Raw genomic sequence first — 21,167 nt, forward strand, 5'->3', positions numbered from 1 at the left:
TCTTTTTAAGATTCTTTTCCCATATAGGTCATTACAGAGTATTGAGTAGAGTTCCCTGTGCTATACAGTAGGTTCTTATTAGTTATTAATCAAGGATTTTGAGATAGGGCGATTATCATGGATTATCTGGTAGGTCCAAATCTATTTTTTTCCTTAAAAAAATTTTTTTTAAATTTATTTTTGGCTGCATCAGGTCTTAGTTGCGGCATGAGGGATCTTCGCCACGCACGCGGGCTTCTCTCTAGTTGAGGTGCTTGAACTCAGTAGTTGTGGCGCGCAGCCTTAGTTGCCCCGCAGGCATGTGGGATCTTAGTTCCCCGACCAGGGATCGAACTTGCGTCCCCTGCACTGGAAGGCGGACTCTTTACCACCGGACCACCAGGGAAATCCCCCACCCCCCAATTTTTAAAAATTTGTACACAATTTAAAAAGGTTACACTCCGTTTACAGCTATTACAGAATATTGGCTATACTCCCCGTGTTGTAGAATACATCCTTATAGCCTATCTACACCCAGTAGTTTGTACCTCCCACTCCCCCACCCCTGTATGCCCCCCCAACCACTAGTTCCTTCTCTATATCTGGTAGGTTCAATCAAATCACAAGGGTTTTTATAAATGTAAAAGGAAGGCAGGAAGGTCAGAGTATGTGACGAGGGAAGCAGAGGTCTGAGTGGTACAGGAACGAGCCAGGGAATGTAGGCAGTCTCTAGAAGCTGGAAAAGGCGAGGAATAGATTCTCCCTTAGAACCTCCAGAAGGAACGCAGCTCAGCCTACACCTAGATTTTAGCCCAGGGAGACTTCTGACTTCCAGAACTCTAATATAATACAGCTGGGTTGTTTTAAGTCACTAAATTTGTGGTAATTTGTTACAGCAGGCACAGGAAACTAAAGGGTTCCCGTTTTCCTCCACCCTCAGCGTCATTAATCTTCATAGTCACCCACTTTCAACATATTCAATGTGTATCCTTCCCGCTCACCTTCCGTCTCTCAATATATATCTATCAAAAAGAAAGATGAAGAAAGTTCTTTGTGAGCTTTGAAAAATCGAAGTACATAGTATGGCACTGTCCCTCATATTTAGAATTTTTCTTTTTTTCTTCGACTCAACATTATGTCTCACCAGCTTTCAAATATACTTTTTGTCCCGTTGACAAAGCACACTCCCGCCAAGTCCCCTCCTTGGTCTTCCAAGTCCTCCCTGTGAGGTCAGGCCTGGGTTTACTAACCCCGGGGTCAGAATTTAGGAAACAAGGACTCAGAGGCCAACGATTGGAAGCCTCGTCTCCAGACTCCCAGGGCAAGGCTCCTTCCCGGAGACCGCCCGGGCCCGGTGCCCGGCAGGGCACAGCCCGGGGCCTGTCCGAGGCTCAGCCAGGCTGCACAGTCCGCATCGGGCCGGGCGGCGGGGGGCCGCGCCGCAACAAGGTCAGGGAAGTTCTGTCTGGCCCGCGATCGGACTCCGGGGGCGCGGTGGCGGCTCGGCTGCCGCGGGGCCAGGCGTCGCGCCGCGGGAGCCGCGGGCGCCCCGCCCCTCTACCCTCGCTGACCGCCTGGGGTTACCTGCGGCCTGTGGGCGGGGCGGCTCTTCCAGTCTGCGCCGGCCCCCGGCCTCCAGGGCGGCGGAGCCGGGAAGTGGGAGAGGGAGCGAAGGAGGCGGAGACTGCAGCGGCTGCAGCCCGGCCGGGCTCCGAGCGAGGGACTGCATGGAGCGGCCGGCGCGGCTCTGCGGGCTGTGGGCGCTGCTGCTCTGCGCCGGCGGCGGCGGGGTGGCCGCGCCCGCGGGTGAGTGCGGCCGCCGGGGCCCGGGGCGGCGGGGGTCGCGGCCGAGAGGCCAGCAGGGGCGCTCCGGGGGCGCCGCGGCGGGGGTGGGCGCCGGGGGCCGTCCCCACGACGCCCCGCGCCCGCGGCCGCCGCCGCCTCCCTAGCCCGGCTAGAGGTGGGGGAACCGGAGCGGCCGGGTTTTTCCGGATCCCGGGCGGCGGGGGCGGCGGCGGGGCCGGAGGACGACGACTTGTCGCCGCTCTTCCCTCGGTCGTCGGGAAGCGCCGAGCCTAGCGCCGGGGCCCGGGGCCGAAACGAGTCCGTGGCATCGGAGGGCCGCGGGGTCGGGAGCCGGAATGTCGCCGGTGCCCCCGGGAGAGGATGAGGGGCCGGGAGGCCGCGGGGACGGCAAGCTAGGTCCGGGCGAGCTGGGACGCGCCGGGGCTTCTTGCGCGGCCGGTCCAGCGAGGGGGCGGGAGTCGAAGGGAACCTCTGAAGCTCCTAGTCCCTGTAGGAAAAGGACGTGAGCGTCGCGGCCACCTCTGGCGTCCAAGAAATCCGGTGGGAATCTCGGAGCAGCATCCACGTGGATGCCTTTTCCTTTATTAACCTTTATATTTTGGAATAATTTTTGATTGACAGAAAAGTTGCAAAGATAGTATAGAGAGTTCTCGTATACCCCTCACCCTGGTGCGGCAATTTAAATTAATCAACCAGAGTTACTGTGAAAAGTTGAGGGCTAATGAATTCCTCACGGCCAGCTTTTGCCATGAGCAGCCTAATGGACTTTTTTGGTGACGATAGTATAACTCCAAATTCTAGCCCCAAATTCGATAGGTCTTATTGTCACATTGACACAAACACCCACAATTTGTTTATTGCATTTTCAACCAGTGTGTTGTGCTTTGAAACTCAAGTTGAAATGTTGATTAGGAAACCTCGATAGCCTCTATTGATTCAGTCAACAAAACGTATGCACAGTCTCCTCTGTGCTGGGCAGTGTTCTAGGGGCAGAGAGTGGAGCCGTGAGCAAAACAGGTCAAGTCCCTGCCCTTTGGAGTTTATATGCTGTTGGCAGTCAGAGGAAGGGGCGGGGGGGGGGGGGGCGGGGGGGAGTAAAATATAAGGTATGTCGGATGGCGATAAGTACTATGGAGAAAAACAAAACAGGGAAGGGGGTTGCCATTGTAAATAGGGTGGAGTAGGAAGACCTCCACTGAAAAGGTGGCATTTGAGTAGAGACTTGAGGGAGGTTTGAAGTTTGACAGTCAATGATTCAAGTGCCTGCCTTGTTTAGTACTGAGCCAGGCTCTGTAGGTTGGCTTAGAACCTTAGAGTATACTGCGTAATCGTTGCCCCCAGTTCACTTGGGGGGATCTGATTCCCATAAACATATGGGGCAGCTGCAGTCCAAAGAAGGGAGGGGGTCACCCATCTCATTAGTCTCCTGATTTTCACAGTGCTACTCTAACCCCCTCCCTCCCACAGATTTCCTCCCCCCACGCACCTGGAACAACAAACAGCTGGCCTTCTAGTAATACTGGCAACCCCCAACTTAATCAGTTTTGTCACAGAAGTTCATTAGTAACTTGGTTACTTAGAAATAGAAAAACTTTTTTCCCATTGGAAATATTGATAGAATTGCATGGTAAAAAAAAAAAAAAAAAAAGAAAGAAAAAAACCAGTCAGGGGACTTGAGTTTTAGTGGTCTGACATTTCCCAGGTGTGGGACTTCAGGGCTTGTCATTTCCCCTCCCTTGCACAGCAGCTTTCTCATCTGTGACAGGAGGTTGAACTCCATAAGTTTTAAGGGCTCTTCAGCGCTAATCTTTTGAGTGTCTATAAAAGATTAGGTTACCAGCTTTGTTTAGTCTGTTTAGATTGGTAGCCCACATTGTGGCATGTCTTAATAACAGCTAGCATTTATATAGTGTTTACTCTGCCGGGCAGCGTTCTAAGTTTTCCACTTGAACTATTTCATTTAATTTTTACACAAAACCCTCCTGTAGGTGCTGTTATTAGTCCTGTTTTGTATGTGAGGAAGCTGAGGCACAGCAAGGCCCAGAGCTCTCGTAGGTGACAGAGTGGAGGAGCTTGGCTTCCGACCCTGGCAGCCTGGTTCCAGAGGCCGTGCCCCTAACCACTGTATTCAGTGCCTCTCTCTGCAGAAGTGAAGGGAGTCCTTGGCTGGGAGAGGAGCTGGGCCCCTCCCAGAGTAGCAGGGCAGGACTGATTGGCACCCATGCAAGTATGTACAGGCCATTGGTATGAAGTGAATGATCATGTATTGGAGACTTGCTTTATAATTGCCAGACTGTGTAGTCCAAACAATAAGTACTGTAGGCGTTCAGAAGAGGGGAAACTGAGGGCTGGGAGTGTCGTGGAAGAGCTAAAGTTTGAGCTAGACTTTTAGGGTGGGTGACATTTGAGTAGGTGGAGGAGAAGTTATTCCCAGTTGGGGGGAATAGCAGCTACAGAGGCCCAGAGGTAAGGGTGAGGGTGCCCTTTTGTGCTCAGCGAGGAGCCCAGCTTGGCAGGAGGGTGCATTGGCAAAATCAGTCCCGGCAGAAGGGCTTCATTTGCCCTTGAAGGTGAGTGGGACGCAGCGTGAGGGAAATGACACTGGAGGAGAAGCCAGCAGGGAGACTTGACTGAGTGTGGGGAATCACTGGAGTGCGAAGCGACGCAGGGATCTAGGGTTGGAGGTGGCCACTAGAAAGATGTGCTGTGCACGCCTTCTGTCCAGGCCCGTGCCTTACTGCTGTATGTCTGCCTGGCTCACGGGGCCCAGCAGAGCGCATTAGTGTGATTGGGATGATTGAGAGAGGTGTAACAGGACTTCCCTGGTGGCGCAGTGGTTAAGAATCCACCTGCCAATGCAGGGGGCATGGGTTCGAGCCCTGGTCTGGGAAGATCCCACATGCCGTGGAGCAACTAAGCCCACGCGCCACAACTACTGAGCCTGCGCTCTAGAGCCCACGAGCCACAACTACTGAGCCCGCGTGCCACAACTACTGAAGCCCGTGTGCCTAGAGCCTGTGCTCCGCAACAAGAGAAGCCCCCGCTCGCCGCAAGTAGAGAAAGCCCACAGGCAGCAATGAAGAGCCAGTGCAGCCAAAAATAAATAAATACATAAATTTATTTTTTTAAAAAGTGTTGCAAAAAGCTCTGAAAGAGGTTGATGACTGGGTAGATGTAAAGGAAGGAGATGAATGACTCGTGTATAACTCTTGTGATTTCCTTGACTTTTCCCGAAATATGCATGCTTCTGCCAGCTCCTGTGATTGAACGAGAGCAAAAACTTTTAGTTAAGTAACATGCCTTATTATTAGAAACAGCATTGATCATGTTAATTCATAATTCGAATGGGATCTTGTGCTAGATGTCCACACAGACTCACTTGAGGTTTGAAGTTTAGTTGAGGGAGCTACTTGAGTCCCTCTCTCCTTCCCACTCCCCTTTCTGGTGAGTGATCAACCCCTAAGAAATGGTTAGAATTAGATGCTTAAGGAAAGCTTATCAGGGAGAGAAGCTTGTGTCTCTAAGGCCACGGACACATATCAATTCCAGAGAAAACCAAAGCAACCGTTTAGAACTGTTTCGTCTCTTCAAAAAGAAAGAAAGCAGACAGCACACATTTACACAGCACTTGTTCTGTGCCAGGCACTGTTCTGAGTTTTTTTTTATCTGTATTAACTCATTTAATCCTCATAATAACCCTTTTTCATTAGTTTACTGTTATCATCCTCACATTATAGATGCAAACACCGAGGCAGAGAGAGGTTAAGTAACTTGGCAGCTAGTGTGTAGCAGAGCTGGCATATGAGCTCAGGCAGTAGGGCTCCAGAGTCCGTGCTCTTAATCACTACACTACACTGAAATGCTGTGTCTTACAGATGAGGAGCTGTTACAGACTTTTACAAGAAGCACAGTCTCCACTTATTTATGTGTCTGGATGTATTATACGCACATACATATATTCAGATATATTTAAACATTTGGAGATTGTATCGCAAGAGGGAGGAGGTATGGGGATATATGTTTATGTATAGCTGATTCACTTTGTTATACAGCATAAACTAAAACAGCGCTGTAAAGCAATTATACTCCAATAAAGATGTTAAAAAAGTAAAAATTAAAAAAAGAGTTTCTGTGAGCGTGTGTGCTTTTTAAAGTATAGGAAGTAGAAAAATCTTAAGAGAAATGGAAGGAACCATTAGGGGGGGAAAAAGGATGGCAGATAGCCACAAGTAGCCTAAAATGCAAACCTGTTAGAAGATCTGATTAAAGGATACTTCAGAACAGATGGGGGAAAATGAAATCCGTTTGAGAGATTGGAAATAGGGCCGGCTATTGTTCTATTAAAATACTGAGGTTAAAAAATAGATTTAAAAAGGTCTTAGACTACCTTGAAAATTGGGGTATGATTTAAGCAAACCATAAATAGGTAATATTTTTATTGTTAGGGCTTTAATTTTTGTGTGGGAGTGGGAGGTTTGTGGGAAGGCAGAGTGTCAGGAAGTGCTAAGCCAGCTATCCTGGACTTTTGCTCTAGTGTGTTTCTGGAAACTGCACAGTTAAGGGAGATAATCCTAAAGTAAATTGTAATCTTCAGTAGGAACAAAGTTTTCATTAGAGACTCTATACCTGATAAACAATTTGCCTTCAAAAATATCATTGACGTGGGCTTCCCTGGTGGCGCAGTGGTTGAGAGTCCGCCTGCCGATGCAGGGGACACGGGTTCGTGCCCCGGTCCAGGAAGATCCCACATGCCACGGAGCAGCTGGGCCCGTGAGCCATGGCCGCTGAGCCTGCGCGTCCAGAGCCTGTGCTCCGCAACGGGAGAGGCCGCAACAGTGAGAGGCCCGCGTACGGTAAACATAAATAAATAAATAAAAAATATCATTGACGTGATGTTCGAAAGGCCAAACTGGAATAGCTATACACTCCTGTAATCACTTAAAATCCTAACTTAAAATCACTGTCGCCTGAGCCATTGTTGCTCCTGGCACTGGCTGGGTTTTAATGCAATGCAATAGGAACCCCGTGCTTCCACAAGGACTTGGCCTGCTGTGGCCTCCTCCTCCCCACGGTTGGGCCTTTGGTCTACCTTTCAGAAAGCCTAATGGTAGTCGAGTTAGGAAAGGCGGAATGAATATTGAGAGTTCAGGGTCTGTGCAGGCTGCTGTGTATAAACCTGACTTAGGGGGGAATCCCACCTCTGTAGTGCCTGTGGGGTTGATGTTTTGGCACAAATGGTGTTTTTTGTTCAGTTAAAGAGGAAGGTAATGGCATAAATACTGCAGATTATGTAAGAGGCCCAGAGCACTCCAAAGTGTTGGCATAGAGTATAAAATAGAACTACTGATTCATAAATTAATAAAACTGTAGTCCTTAAGTAATTAATAATGATTAAGTTTGCCACTTTAGACAATTTGGGGGGATTGTTTTTAAAATTAGTTTAATAAACTTTATTTTATAAATTTCGACTTACAGAAAAGTTGCAAAGATAGGACAGAGGAGCCCTCATCCAGTTTCCGGGGGACGATTTTGGCCTCAGGAGAAGTCCTCAGGGAAGTTTGAAATGATGTTTCCTTTCCCTCCTCTATATGTACTTCCCTGCATTTGGCAGAAGCATGAAAACTCCTATCCCCGATCCTAAAGCTGGGCCCAGGATAATAGAGCCAGTAAATATTTGGTGGAGACAGTGGTGGGTTTTCTCAAAATGAAACACATTTTTTAAGACACTGGTTCACAGTTTCTCCTCTTTTCATCCCTCTTCAGATTTGTCAAAGCTGCAGTTCCAGTTGTTTAGTGTCAGACCTCAGGGGAGCAACAGGGTTGTTAGATCTCTTTCTCAGTACTTCTTTGGAAAAGTTATAAGAACAATTGCCAGGTCACGTTAGCAAGCACGATTAAAGATGAGCCACTTAAACTGACTTGCAGAACTGCTGGGATTGAACTGTCTGTATTGAGTGGGCCTGGGCGCGCAGTGTAGGGGACCCCAAATACCCACCGGAGGAAAACTTGGACATTTAAGAATATACTCTCCTCTGTGTTCACACCATAGCAGGTGGTTAAGAATGCGGCCTGGGGGGCTTCCCTGGTGGTGCAGTGGTTGAGAGTCCGCCTGCCGATGCAGGGGACACGGGTTCGTGCCCCGGTCCGGGAGGATCCCACATGCCGCGGAGTGGCTGGGCCCGTGAGCCATGGCTGCTGAGCCTGCGCGTCCAGAGCCTGTGCTCCGCAACGGGAGAGGCCACAACAGTGAGAGGCCCGCATACCGCAAAAAAAAAAAAAAAAAAAAAGAATGCGGCCTGGGAGCCACACTTTCTGGGTTTGCATCTCAGCTCTGCCTCATCTTTACATGAGGCTGAGAGTCCCTGTCTCATAAGGTTGTGGAGAGTACTTAGAATGCTGCCTGGCTCAATAAATGTTAGCTCTTGATAACTCAGTTTCCTGATTCTTGGTCTCCAGGGCTTGGAGGAATGGATTAAATTAACCACTGAAAACACTGGCTGCTGTGGATAAATGTATTTCTTGTGCTTGATTTGAACAGAAACTCAGCCACCTGTGACGAATTTGAGTGTGTCTGTTGAAAACCTCTGCACAGTCACATGGACATGGAATCCTCCTGAGGGAGCCAGCCCGAATTGTAGTCTAAAGTATTTTAGTCATTTTGGCAACAAACAAGATAAGGTAAGTTTTCTGGAACATATTGCATTGATAAGGTAAAGTGAACCCTGTGAGTTGGAGCTAAGAATAAGCCAAATTCTAATCTTACTTCGAAGTGGGATTTTTATTTTTGAGTTGTGTCCAAATGTTTTAACTGGGAAAATTATGGAAACAACTGTTGACAAAATTGAACATTAGAAAATATTTGCCAATCAAATACAGTTGAGATTATTACTCTTTTAGGAAATACTAGGCACTCAATAAATAATTATGTTAAAGTTGGTTCCTGTAGGCACCCAGTGAATAATTAATTATGTTAACATTGGTTTCTGTGTTGCTGCCTGAAGCCTTGTATTTATATAACACTTTCCATTCCTCAGGGAATTTTCAAATTTACCATCTCACTAATCACATGCACAGATAGATACGCAAGAACTACGTGATGCAAAAGTAAATGGCCATATGGAAAATGAAAAAATAAGATGTCAGTGGCAGGTGGGGTTGACCAGACAGTTCCCTGATGCTTGAGGAAAAATGAGAGAAACTTTCAGCCTTTCCAGTCGGATGTGTGACCGATTTAAGTGAATGTTTGTTAACAAGATTGGATAATTTCGGATTCTTTATGATAGTCTTATTCAATGGAAGTTCCTTTTGAGCCTTATTGGTTTGTAGCCCCTGCTAATTGACAGGTTCCTCAAAGCATCATATCGTCTGTTCAAAACTGTTTTATATCTTTATACAGTCCTTGGGTTCTGCATCTGTGGATTCAGCCAACTGCAGATGGAAAATATTAGGGAAAAAAAATTCCAGGAAATTCCAAAAAGGAAAACTTGAATGCCTCGTACTGGCAACTATTTACATATCATTTACGTTGCACTAGGTATTATAAGTAATTTAGAGATGATGTAAAGTATAGGAGAGGATGTGCCTAGGTCATATGCAAACACTACACCATTTTAATTAAAGACTCGAGCATCCATGCATTTTGGTGTCCGTGGTGGGTCCTGGAACCAATGCAATGCCCCTCGGGTGTAAGAGGGATGACTGTATCTTCTTTCAGTGTGTGGGTGGGGGAGGTGGAGGATGTTTGGGGTTGAATTTGTCCTGGATTTTGAGAAGGCCAATGAGAAGTTGTTACTAATGACAGTACTTTGGCTCAGTGAACTGTGGAATCACCATGTTCGAGCAGTTTGGTGGCAGGAAGAGTCTGGAGAACTAGTTAGTGCACCATTCAGCTAGCTCAGTGGCCTGGGGTAAATTCCTTAACCTCTGTGAGCCTTCATTTCCTCATGTGTAAAGTGTGGCTCTACTCACATCTCTGGCTTGCTGGTCCACCAAAAATAATGTATGGGAAACTTAATGAAGTGAGGGTGGAATGGGCTCTTCCTCTAGAGGGAAACTTGCTAATCTGCCTTCCTGCTTTCCTGCAGAGGTGTTAATTATAGTTTAGGTGTGATTGATAAGGAATTGAGGCTGGTCAGAAATATTTGTGTTTTAAAAGAGGTCCTCCAAATGCAGAAGCCTGGTAGGCCAGTTCCCCTTTTCACACTGTTGGCTTCCTCTTGTTCCTAAGGAGGGGCCTTAGACAGTTGGAGTCTTAGTGGCAACTTTTGGTAGTTCAGCCTTGAGAAATTCCAGGAAAGACCCTTTAGTGCGTCACCTAAGTATCTAACTGAAACCCCTAGGAGAGGTCACCACCATCTTTCTAACATGTCCTTATTCATTAGCCCGTCAACCGTGCTCAAGGATCAGTCAGGTAGACATGCTGATATGCTAGTGTAGAAATGGGGCTAATTCCTCAGTATAGTTACAGAAATTTAGACTTGAAAGTAACTTTAGGAGGCAGTGGAATCAGATAGAATTGGGTTTGAAATTTTGTCTCTTTCCCTTTCAAGTTTTGTGGCCTTAGGCAAGTCAGTTAACCTATCTGAGCCTAAGTCATTTAACCTATCTGAGCCTGAGCCTCCATTTCCTTGTTTGTAGAGTGCTGGGGGGAAAGGCTAGTAAAAGTACCTACTTCATATGAATGGTGTGTGTTTGTTAAAGGAGATAATGTTTGTGATACACCTGGCCCAGAGTTAGTGTTCAATAATTGTTAGCTTTTATTATTATTACTGTTGTTAGATTCAACCATATGAAATTGTTGCCTTTATAGGTCATATTATATGGTTCAACCTAATATTATCGTTTAATCTTGGTCCCTCCGTTTTGCCCCTGAAGAGACCAGATGGAGACCATAAAGGGTGGCCGCTGCCTAAGGCCCGCTCCTTTATTCCAGCCATTTGACAGCTTTGAAGGCTGCCAATGCGGCAGTTGTGATAAACACAGATTATTCTTTCCAGTCAGTGATGGGGGATTTCCTGTCTGGACCTTTTTGAAGTTTACAATCCTGAGACTCAGAATCAATGGGAGGAGTGGTTTTCCTTCCCTCTTCCTGTCCTTTGGACACAGCATTAATGTCATCAGACCACACCGGGGTGTATATATGCTTTGAAGCATGTTGAAGCAGTGGCATTATGATAGTTTGTACATGTTACAGGGCTTTTATGACCGTCTAACAGTCCCAAATTGCTAAATGAGGTAAATCCTTGAGGTCATTTTCAATCTTCAGATTGGAGGACCATTAAGATGAGAGATATGGAATCATAGATGATTTTTTTTTTTTTTGCAGTACGCGGGCCTCTCACTGCTGTGGCCTCTCCTGTTGCGGAGCACAGGCTCCGGACACGCAGGCTCAGCGGCCATGGCTCACGGGCCCAGCCGCTCCACGGCATGTGGAATCTTCCCGGACCGGGGCACGAACCCGCGTCCCCTGCATTGGCAGGTGGACTCCCAACCGCTGCGCCACCAGGGAAGCCCCATAGATGATTAAAAAAAAAAAATTCAATACAAGACTAGCTTAAGTGGCTGCCCTTCACCATTGTTTTAGCAATGCGTAATCTGGCAATTAGAAGAAGGATCTGGCATCAGATTTTAGATCTCTTTCATCACCAAGAGATAAGCAAGTCTTACTAGGCGAATAAATTAAAAGGATGTTGTTCTGTCTAGGCATCCAAAGAGACTGAAGCTGAAGCTCACTCCCCTTTCCTTCTGAGAAAGGATTAGCAGTTGGGAAAGCTGCGATCTTGCCAGATGAACTTTGGTCTTGAGGGGGAGGGATCGGTTCAGGACTCTGGCCTTGATTTTTGATAAATTTTCAAAGGAGCCCAGACTCTCTGACAGATGGAACATAATGTCATACAGCAGCTACCAGTGGAATGAGTCACCACAGCCGAAAGTCACGTAGGAGCGATCACACATAGTTCATCAAGATCTTCTGGGAGGTATTTAGTTCCTTGTCTGATACAGAGAGGTGCACTTGACTTGGCGATCATTGACAATTGGGGTTCCTACTTTATTCATGCCAACTTAATATTATTTGCCTTGAGCTTTGAAAGAGATTTTTTAGAAGTATTTTATCTTTCCCCCTACCATGTCTTTTCTAAGTTATTTTTTTATTCATATGCCCAAAACAAAAGGTTCAGGTTTAGGGCTTCCCTGATGGCGCAGTGGTTAAGAGTCCGCCTGCCAATGCAGGGGCCACAGTTTCAAGCCCTGGTCCAGAAAGATCCTACATGCCGCGGAGCAACTAAGCCCGTGAACCACAACTACTGAGCCCACGTGCCACAACTACTGAAGCTCGCATGCCTAGAGCCCGTGCACCGCGACAAGAGAAGCTACCGCAATGAGAAGCCTGTGCACTGCAACGAAGAGTAGCCCCCACTCGCTGCAACTAGAGAAAGCCCGCCCGCAGCAATGAAGACCCAGCGCAGCCCAAAATAAATAAATTGATAAAGGGTCTGAATCAATAACCGATTAACTTTGAAAATGAAGGTTTTTTTTAAAAAAAAAGGTTCAGATTTAGATGCTAAAGTATGTTTTTACTTTCAGAAATTCCATTTATTAAAAATACTTGTGTAATAAAACTCCTCAGCCCTCTCACTGGAACAATATCTAATATAAGAGAACTGGGATTTTTCCATAATGATTCTAATTTATGGCATTTGACCGTACATTTTCCCCCGGGTGTCCTCAGAGGGCAAATGCAGCTTCCACACAAGAGTTATCAAGGATTCTTGGGTCAGGGTGGCTCCTTCAGGGGTATATGGGACTTCTGCTTAGTAAAATTGTGTGGTTGGTGAAATTTGCATTCGGCGCTTTCCTGCCACCATTACCAACAATCCTTGTTTCCTCAGCACACATTCATCAATTAAGGGCCAGTTTCCTTACTTCGCCATGAGAGCTATAATGGTGAAACATTCTCGAGAGCCTTCTCTTGGCTCAATTAGTATGTTCTATTCCTGTAGGCAGCAACTATATGGAAAGCCAAATGATAAGTAGGTTTCTTGGCAAGGAATCAGGAATTTGTTGTGAAAATGTACTTGACTCAGAATAGCTGGAGGCCCCACTGAAGGTAGGCAGGACTTTGCTGCTGGGACAAAAATAATCAATGTCCATGGAGCTGAATCACCCTCTCTTTTCTCCCTGTCAGAATTTTGTTTGCAGGCATTTCTTTTTCTCTTCTTCCAGGGCTGACCAGCTAACTCCTTTTTTAGAGTGCTTTCTTGACTGGGCCTAAGAGCTGTTCGGTCTGCACAAAGTGTTGTTTTCTTCCCCATGTCTTTGCTGTGGTTCGTTAATTGATGATTTGCTGGCTACCTCTCAGAGGACATCCTTGTGCCTGGTTTTGAGAGTCTCTCACAGTTGCCCTCATGCTCAGTTGGCAGCAGGCATGTGAAATGGCAGAGTACCCCTTAGGGTGGTAGATAAAGGTAACTCTGACAAAATTTCCCTTCATGGCTATCAGCTCGTATATAAAAGGAAATGCTGTCTCCAACTTGAGTCAGAAACTATTGCAAAACAGGAAGCTCCTTGGAGCTCTGATTAAAAGCAGCTCTGTTCTTAATTATCCCAACTCTGTCACCTTGGAAAATGTTAATTTCCTCAGGAGCCTTTAATCTCATTATTCTAAATCATAATAACCAGGCTTGTGATTGTTATCCATAAGCTGTGTATAAGTTGGCTTTCCGTGGTTCCACAAAGCTTATCTACCTTTTAGAATAAGAGCGTGCTATACTCAGTGCATATAATATCAACCCTTATAATTCATATGTGTATATGGGATAGTCAAAATGGTCAAACAGTGCAGAAAGGTGTTTCCTGAAAAGTCTCCTCAGCCCTCAGGCTCCCCTTCTTTACTTCCTCTCCTCAGAGGTGACCAGGATTGCCAGATTCTTAAAGCAGTCCTTTTTACCTTGATCTTGATGTCATACTGCATCTACTTGGAATTGAATTTTGATAAGCTTATTGTGTTTCCTTTGAAATTGCTCTTAGACATATGTGTTAGCATGGTAGGTTTGTAGTAAATGTCATGATGTTTATACATTGAAAATGCAGGAAACTGTCTTTTATCTATACCATGGTTTCTCAATGGTGGCACTACGGACATTTGATGCGGGATAATTTTTTGTTGTTGGGGGAGGGAAGGCTGTCTTGTGCATTATAGGATGTTTGGCAGCATCCTTGGCCTCTACCCAGTAGATGCCAGTAGCAGCCCCCTCCCAAGTTATGACAACTAAAAATGTTCTTAGACATTAACAAATGTCCCCCAGGAGTGGGAGAACAGAATCACCCGAAGCTGAGAATCACTGAACTGTATACCATTTGATAACTTTCCATTTTCTTTACACAGCTGTATTTCTGTGTGTTTGCTACTGCAATGCCTTTTTAAATTTCCTTATCTTAGAAAATTGCTCCAGAAACTTATCGTTCGAAAGAAGTGCCCCTGAATGAGAGGATTTGTCTGCAAGTGGGGTCCCAGTGTAGCACCAACGAAAGTGAGAAGCCTAGCATTTTGGTGGAAAAGTGCATCTCACCCCCTGAAGGTAACAGCTAAAAGCACTGTCTCTTGGCATTTAGAGAATAAATCCAAATTATCCATATGCTTATGTTCAGTGTTCATTAATTCATTTAATTTTCAAACATTTGTTGAGTCTAATAAGTGTCAGGCACTGGTACTAGATGCTGACAACACACCAACAACTGTCAGGACATCTCTGCCTTTGAGGTGCTCACAGACAACTTGAATAACAATGCCTGATGGTTATAGACCACTTAATAATTTGGAAAGTGACACACACACACACACACACACACGCACGCACACACACACACGTACGCTTCTCCCCTAAATTGAGCTTCTCAAGCTTATTCGGTGAAATGAGCAAGGCATGTATTATTACCCTGATCTATTTTGTGAGGAAGAAGGGAACTGAGTGAGTTGCTGTAGATCTTCAGGTCCCAGGTCCAGTACCTTAAACAAATGAAAATATTGATAGTGTCTCACTCATTATATAGAGAGATTAGATTGATATACAGGATATATTTGGGGAAAGATGTTAAAAGAGGAAAGTGGGCATGTTGGCCCAGCTGTGACTCAAGACTAGCCCTAGAAAAAGCTGTCAAGTAGTCAGCTTGATCATTGTTCCCAGCTCTTATGTTACATGCAGGGAGTAGCATATACTCAGGAAGAGCAGGGCTACCAGAGCCCAGATGTCCAAGTTTAAATCTCAGCTCTGCCAGCTTCTAGTTGTGTGACCTTAGGCAGATCACTTAGCCCCTTCTCTCTTCAGTTTCCTCACCTGTAAAAAGGGATGATGATAGTACTTACCTCCCAGGAATGTTGAAAGGATTACATCAATCAGTACACATGAGGTGCTGAGAATACTGCCTGGCAGACAGTAAATGCTAGATACATATTATCTATTCACATCATGTTGCCCTTTGGTTGGGCAAGGTCCCATCTCCTACCTCCAAACCTTAACACTACATGACTTGTTTTCTAGAACGTTCTCTCTACCTGTATGCACAGATCAAAAGTATATGAAGTAATATTTGTAAAATTATAAAATTCAGTACTGCTAGGAGGCTGGGAGCATGGTTTACAGCAAGTTACCTCCCCTATACTCGTTTCTTGAGGACTTTAATAATCTGAAAGAAACTAAATTGTATTATGCCGAAAAGGTGGGTGGTACTCCTTTAAGGAGCACGAGGGATAACAGGTTTGAATTTTAAACATAGGCATTTAATTTAGAGACGTGATGTCTTAATTCAAAAGGCTTTATAAAGGTAGAGATTTCAGATCATCAAGATTTTAGGGCTCCTAAGGCCATAACCCCCAATAGACAACTACTGAGAGTTACGTTTTGCTTACCTTTCCCCAGATTGCCTCAGGAGGAAGGCTTGTTTAATTGTTAAAACAAGGTGTGTCAGTATTGCTCGAAAGACAAGGTAAATTATAACTCAGAACACTTGCTTTGTTTTTTAAAAAGGCAGGTAGATATAATGGTTGTTTATATTTTCACATTCATTTGGGAAATTCCATGGTCGTTTCCTATGACTGAAATGTTTGACCTTCAGACTCTCTCTCCAGGTAGGAATACAGGAGTTAGGGTCCCTCAGTGATAGTAAGGAGAGAAAGTTGTGAACAAATTAGATTTGGGTTTTCTTCTGCCTGGGTGCCTTCTGGGTCAAATGGTTAGGGAGAGGTTAGGGATTAGCTTTCCGGAGAAGCAGCCGGAAGCACGCTTGCCATCCCCCAGCCCCTAGAGTGACTGGCCAGCTCGCAGGGCAAGGAGACAAGGGTCCTAAACTCTTGGCTGCATATTCCAGGCGATCCTGAGTCCGCTGTTACTGAACTACAATGCATTTGGTATAACCTGAGCTACATGAAGTGCTCTTGGCTCCCTGGAAGGAATACAAATCCTGACACTAACTATACTCTCTACTATTGGTGAGTATATGCACAGGAGACTTCCTGGAGAGGGACTGACCGTGATTGCGTTGGGAGCCTTTGCACCTAACTTAGTTAAAACAAAACCCAAAATGGACCAGCCTATTCTTTTCTACACATTGCTTCATGGAAAATGCATCTGCTTTTGGTGTCTCATTTAAAAAAAAAAACAAACTCTTAAAAAATAATTATAGATTCCATATATATACGTGTTAGCATACGGTATTTGTTTTTCTCTTTCTGACTTACTTCACTCTGTATGACAGACTCTGGGTCCATCCACCTCACTACAAATAACTCAGTTTCGTTTCTTCTTATGGCTCAGTAGTATTCCATTGTATGCTAACAACACATATATATGAAATCTAAAAAAAAAATGGTCATGAAGAACCTAGGGGCAAGACGGGAATAAAGACGCAGACCTACTAGAGAATGGACTTGAGGACACAGGGAGGAGGAAGGGTAAGCTGGGACAAAGTGAGAGAGTGGTAGTGTGTAAATGGACATATATACACTACCAAATGTAAAATAGATAGCTAGTGGGAAGCAGTCGCATAGCACAGGGAGATCAGCTCGCTGCTTTGTGACCACCTAGAGGGGTGGGATAGGGAGGGTGAGAGGGAGGGAGACGCAAGAGGGAAGAGATATGGGAACATGTATATGTATAACTGTTTCACTTTGTTGTAAAGCAGAAACTAACACACCATTGTAAAGCAATTATACTCCAACAAAAATGTTAAAAAAATTATAGATCCGCAAAATTAGATTGCAAAAATATATACAAAGAGATCTCATCTACCCTTCACCCAGTTTCTTCCAATGGTAGCATCTCGTATAACCAGAGTGCAATATCAAAACCAGAAAATTGCCATTGGTACAGTCCACTGACCTTATTCAAATTTCACTGGTGTTCCGTCCAGTTATTTGTGTGTGTGTGTAGGTCTATGCACTTTTATCATATGTGTAGATACAGAATAGCTCCATTACCACAAGGATCCCTTGAGTTGCCCTTTTATAGCTACACCCACCTCCCTCCTGCACACCCTCTCCCCACACTCCTCTCCCCCAAGTCTCTAACCTCTGTCATTTCAAGAATGTAACTGGAATGGAATCATACAGCATATAACTGTCTGAGGCTGACTTTATCTTTTTTAGCCTCTGCATAATACCCTGGAGATCCATCCAAGCCGTTGTGTGTATCAATAGTTCATTCCCTTGTCTTGCTGAGTAGCGTTCCATGCTATGGATGTATTGGTTTGTTTAACCGTTAATTCATTGAAGGATATCTCGAGTGTTTCCAATTTTTTGCAAGTATGAATAAAACTACTATAAATATTCATATTCAGGTTTTTATGTGAACATCACTTTTCAGTTCCCTGGAATAAATGCCTTAGGGTGTAATTGCTGGATCATATGGTAATTGCATATCTAGTTTTATAAAAAAAAACCTGCCAAACTATCTTCTAGAGTGGCTGTACCGTTTTACATTCCCATCAACAATGTCTGAGTGATTGGTATCTACCTCTCAAAAGGAAACTTAAATCATTCCCAGGGTTAAAAAGTAGTTTAGTCCCCCACAAAATAACTTACATTTCATGTTTGTGACTATATCTACAAAATTTATTAAAATTTTCTTTCTTTTCTAAATTAATCTTTCATCATTTCCTTTCTTTAGAGCCTAGAATTTTTTTTTAATTTTACTTTTATTCGTTTTTTTATACAGCAGGTTTGCATTAGTCATCGATTTTCTACATATTAGTGTATACATGTCAATCCCAATCACCCAATTCATCCCACCACCACCGCCACCCCCCACCACTTTCTCCCCTTGGTGTCCAATGTTTGCTCCCTACATCTGTGTCTCTATTTCTGCCCTGCAAACCAGTTCATCTGTACCATTTTTCTAGGTTCCACATATATGCGTTAATATACGATATTTGTTTTTCTCTTTCTGACTTACTTCACTCTGTATGACAGTCTCTAGATCCATCCACGTCTCAACAAATGACCCAATTTCATTCCTTTTTAGGGCTGAGTAATATTCCATTGTATATATGTGTCACATCTTCTTTATCCATTCGTCTGTCGATGGGCATTTAGGTTGTTTCCATGACCTGGCTATTGTAAATAATGCTGCAGTGAACATTGGGGTGCATGTGTCTTTTTGAATTATGGTTTTCTCCGGGTATATGCCCAGTAGTGGGATTGCTGGGTCATATGGTAATTCTATTTTTAGTTTTTTAAGGAACCTCCATACTGTTCTCCATAGTGGCTGTATCAATATACATTCCCACCAACAGTGCAAGAGGGTTCCCTTTTCTCCACACCCTCTCCAGCATTTGTTGTTTGTAGATTTTCTGATGATGCCCATTCTAACTGGTGTGAGGTGATACCTCACTGTAGTTTTGATTTGCATTTCTCTAATAATTAGTGATGCTGAGCAGCTTTTCATGTGCTTCTTGGCCATCTGCATGTCTTCTTTGGAGAAATGTCTATTTAGGTCTTCTGCCCATTTTTGGATTGGGTTGTTTGTTTTTTTGTTATTGAGCTGCATGAGCTATTTATATATTTTGGAGATTAATCCTTTGTCCGTTGATTCATTTGCAAATATTTTCTCCCATTCTTAGGGTTGTCTTTTCGTCTCATTTATGGTTTCCTTTGCTGCGCAAAAGCTTTGACATTTCATTAGGTCCCATTTGTTTATATTTGTTTTTATTTCCATTACTCTAGGAGGTGGATCGAAAAAGATCTTGCTGTGATTTATGTCAAAGAGTGTTCTTCCTATGTTTTCCTCTGAGAGTTTTATAGTGTCTGGTCTTACATTTAGGTCTCTAATCCACTTTGAGTTTATTTTTGTGTATGGTGTGAGAGAGTGTTCTAATTTGATTCTTTTACATGTAGCTGTCCAATTTTCCCAGCACCACTTATTGAAGAGACTGTTTTTCTCCATTGTGTATCCTTGCCTCCTTTGTCATAGATTAGTTGACCATAGGTGCATGGGTTTATGTCTGGGCTTTCTATCCTGTTCCATTGATCTATGTTTCTGTTTTTGTGACAGTACCATATTGTTTTGATTACTGTAGCTTTATAGTATAGTCTGAAGTCAGGGAGTCTGATTCCTCCAGCTCCGTTCTTTTCCCTCAAGGCTGCTTTGGCTATTCGGGGTCTTTTGTGTCTCCATACATATTTTAAGATTATTTGTTCTAGTTCCGTAAAAAATGCCATTGGTAATTTGATAGGGATTGCACTGAATCTGTAGATTGCTTTGGGTAGTATAGTCATTTTCACAATATTGATTCTTCCAATCCAAGAACATGGTATATCTCTCCATCTGTTGGTAACATCTTTAATTTCTTTCATCAGTGTCTTACAGTTTTCTGCATACAGGTCTTTTGTCTCCCTATGTAGGTTTATTCCTAGGTATTTTATTCTGTTTGTTGCAATGGTAAATGGGAGTGTTTCCTTAATTTCTCTTTCAGATGTTTCATCATGAGTGTATAGGAATGTAAGAGATTTCTGTGCATTAATTTTGTATCCTGCTACTTTACCAAATTCATTGATTAGCTCTAGTAGTTTTCTGGTGGCATCTTTAGGATTCTCTATGTATAGTGTCATGTCATCTGCAAACAGTGACAGTTTTACTTCTTCTTTTCCCATTTGTATTCTTTTTATTTCTTTTTCTTCTCTGATTGCCATGGCTAGGACTTCCAAAACTATGTTGTATAATAGTGGTGAGAGTGGACAACCTTGTCCTCTTCCTGATCTTAGAGGAAATGCTTTCAGTTTTTCACCATTGAGAATGATGTTTGCTGTGGGTTTGTTGTATATGGCCTTTATTATGTTGAGGTAGGTTCCCTCTATGCCCACTTTCTGGAGAATTTTTATCATAACTGGGTGTTGAATTTTGTCAAAAGCTTTTTCTGCATCTATTGAGATGATCATATGGTTTTTATTCTTCAATTTGTTAATATGGTGTATCACATTGATTGATTTGCATATATTGAAGAATCCTTGCATCCCTGGGATAAATCCCACTTGATCATGGTGTATGATCCTTTTAATGTGTTATTGGATTCTGTTTGCTAGTATTTTGTTGAGGATTTTTGCATCTATATTCATCAGTGATATTGGTCTGTAATTTTCTTTTTTTGTAGTGTCTTTTTCTGGTTTTGATATCAGGGTGATGGTGGCCTCATAGAATGAGTTTGGGAGTATTCCTTCCTCTGCAGTTTTTTGGAAGAGTTTCAGAAGGATGGGTGTTAGCTCTTCTCTAAATGTTTGACAGAATTCACCTGTGAAGCCATCTGGTCCTGGGCGTTTGTTTGTTGGAAGATTTTTAATCACAGTTTCAATTTCATTACTTGTGATTGGTCTGTTCATATTTTCTATTTCTTCCTGGTTCAGTCTTGGAAGGTTATACCTTTCTAAGGATTTGTCCATTCCTTCCATTTTATTGGCATAGAGTTGCTTGTAGTAGTCTCTTAGGATGCTTTGTATTTCTGCGGTGTCTGTTGTAACTTCTCCTTTTTCATTTCTAATTTTATTGATTTGAGTCCTCTCCCTCTTTTTCTTGATGAGTCTGGCTAATGGTTTATCAATTTTGTTTATGTTCTCAAAGCACCAGCTTTTAGTTTTATTGATCTTTGCTATTGTTTTCTTTGTTTCTATTTCATTTATTTCTGCTCTGATCTTGATGATTTCTTTCCTTCTGCCAACTTTGGGTTTTGTTTGTTCTTTTTTCTCTGGTTCCTTTAGGTGTAATGTTAGATTGTTTATTTGAGATTTTTCTTGTTTCTTGAGGTAGGCCTTTATAGCTATAAACTTCCCTCTTAGAACTGCTTTTGCTGCATCCCATAGGTTTTGGATTGTTGTGTTTTCATTGTCATTTGTCTCTAGG

At 43.8% G+C, this 21,167-nt stretch overlaps 1 protein-coding gene across 1 annotated transcript in view; it reads left to right on the forward strand.

The window, feature by feature from the left end:
- Window positions 1–1,577: 1,577 nt before the first annotated feature.
- Window positions 1,578–21,167, forward strand: part of IL13RA1 (interleukin 13 receptor subunit alpha 1) — a 65,209-nt gene continuing 45,619 nt past the window's right edge. The window contains exons 1-4 of the mRNA XM_032619961.1: window positions 1,578–1,785; window positions 8,324–8,463; window positions 14,225–14,363; window positions 16,150–16,270. Coding sequence (XP_032475852.1) covers window positions 1,707–1,785; window positions 8,324–8,463; window positions 14,225–14,363; window positions 16,150–16,270 — 479 coding nt within the window. The 5' untranslated portion in view covers window positions 1,578–1,706. The remainder of the gene's footprint in view (window positions 1,786–8,323; window positions 8,464–14,224; window positions 14,364–16,149; window positions 16,271–21,167) is intronic.

Source organism: Phocoena sinus, chromosome X (genome assembly GCF_008692025.1).
Source record: "Phocoena sinus isolate mPhoSin1 chromosome X, mPhoSin1.pri, whole genome shotgun sequence".
Classification (NCBI taxonomy): domain Eukaryota; kingdom Metazoa; phylum Chordata; class Mammalia; order Artiodactyla; family Phocoenidae; genus Phocoena; species Phocoena sinus.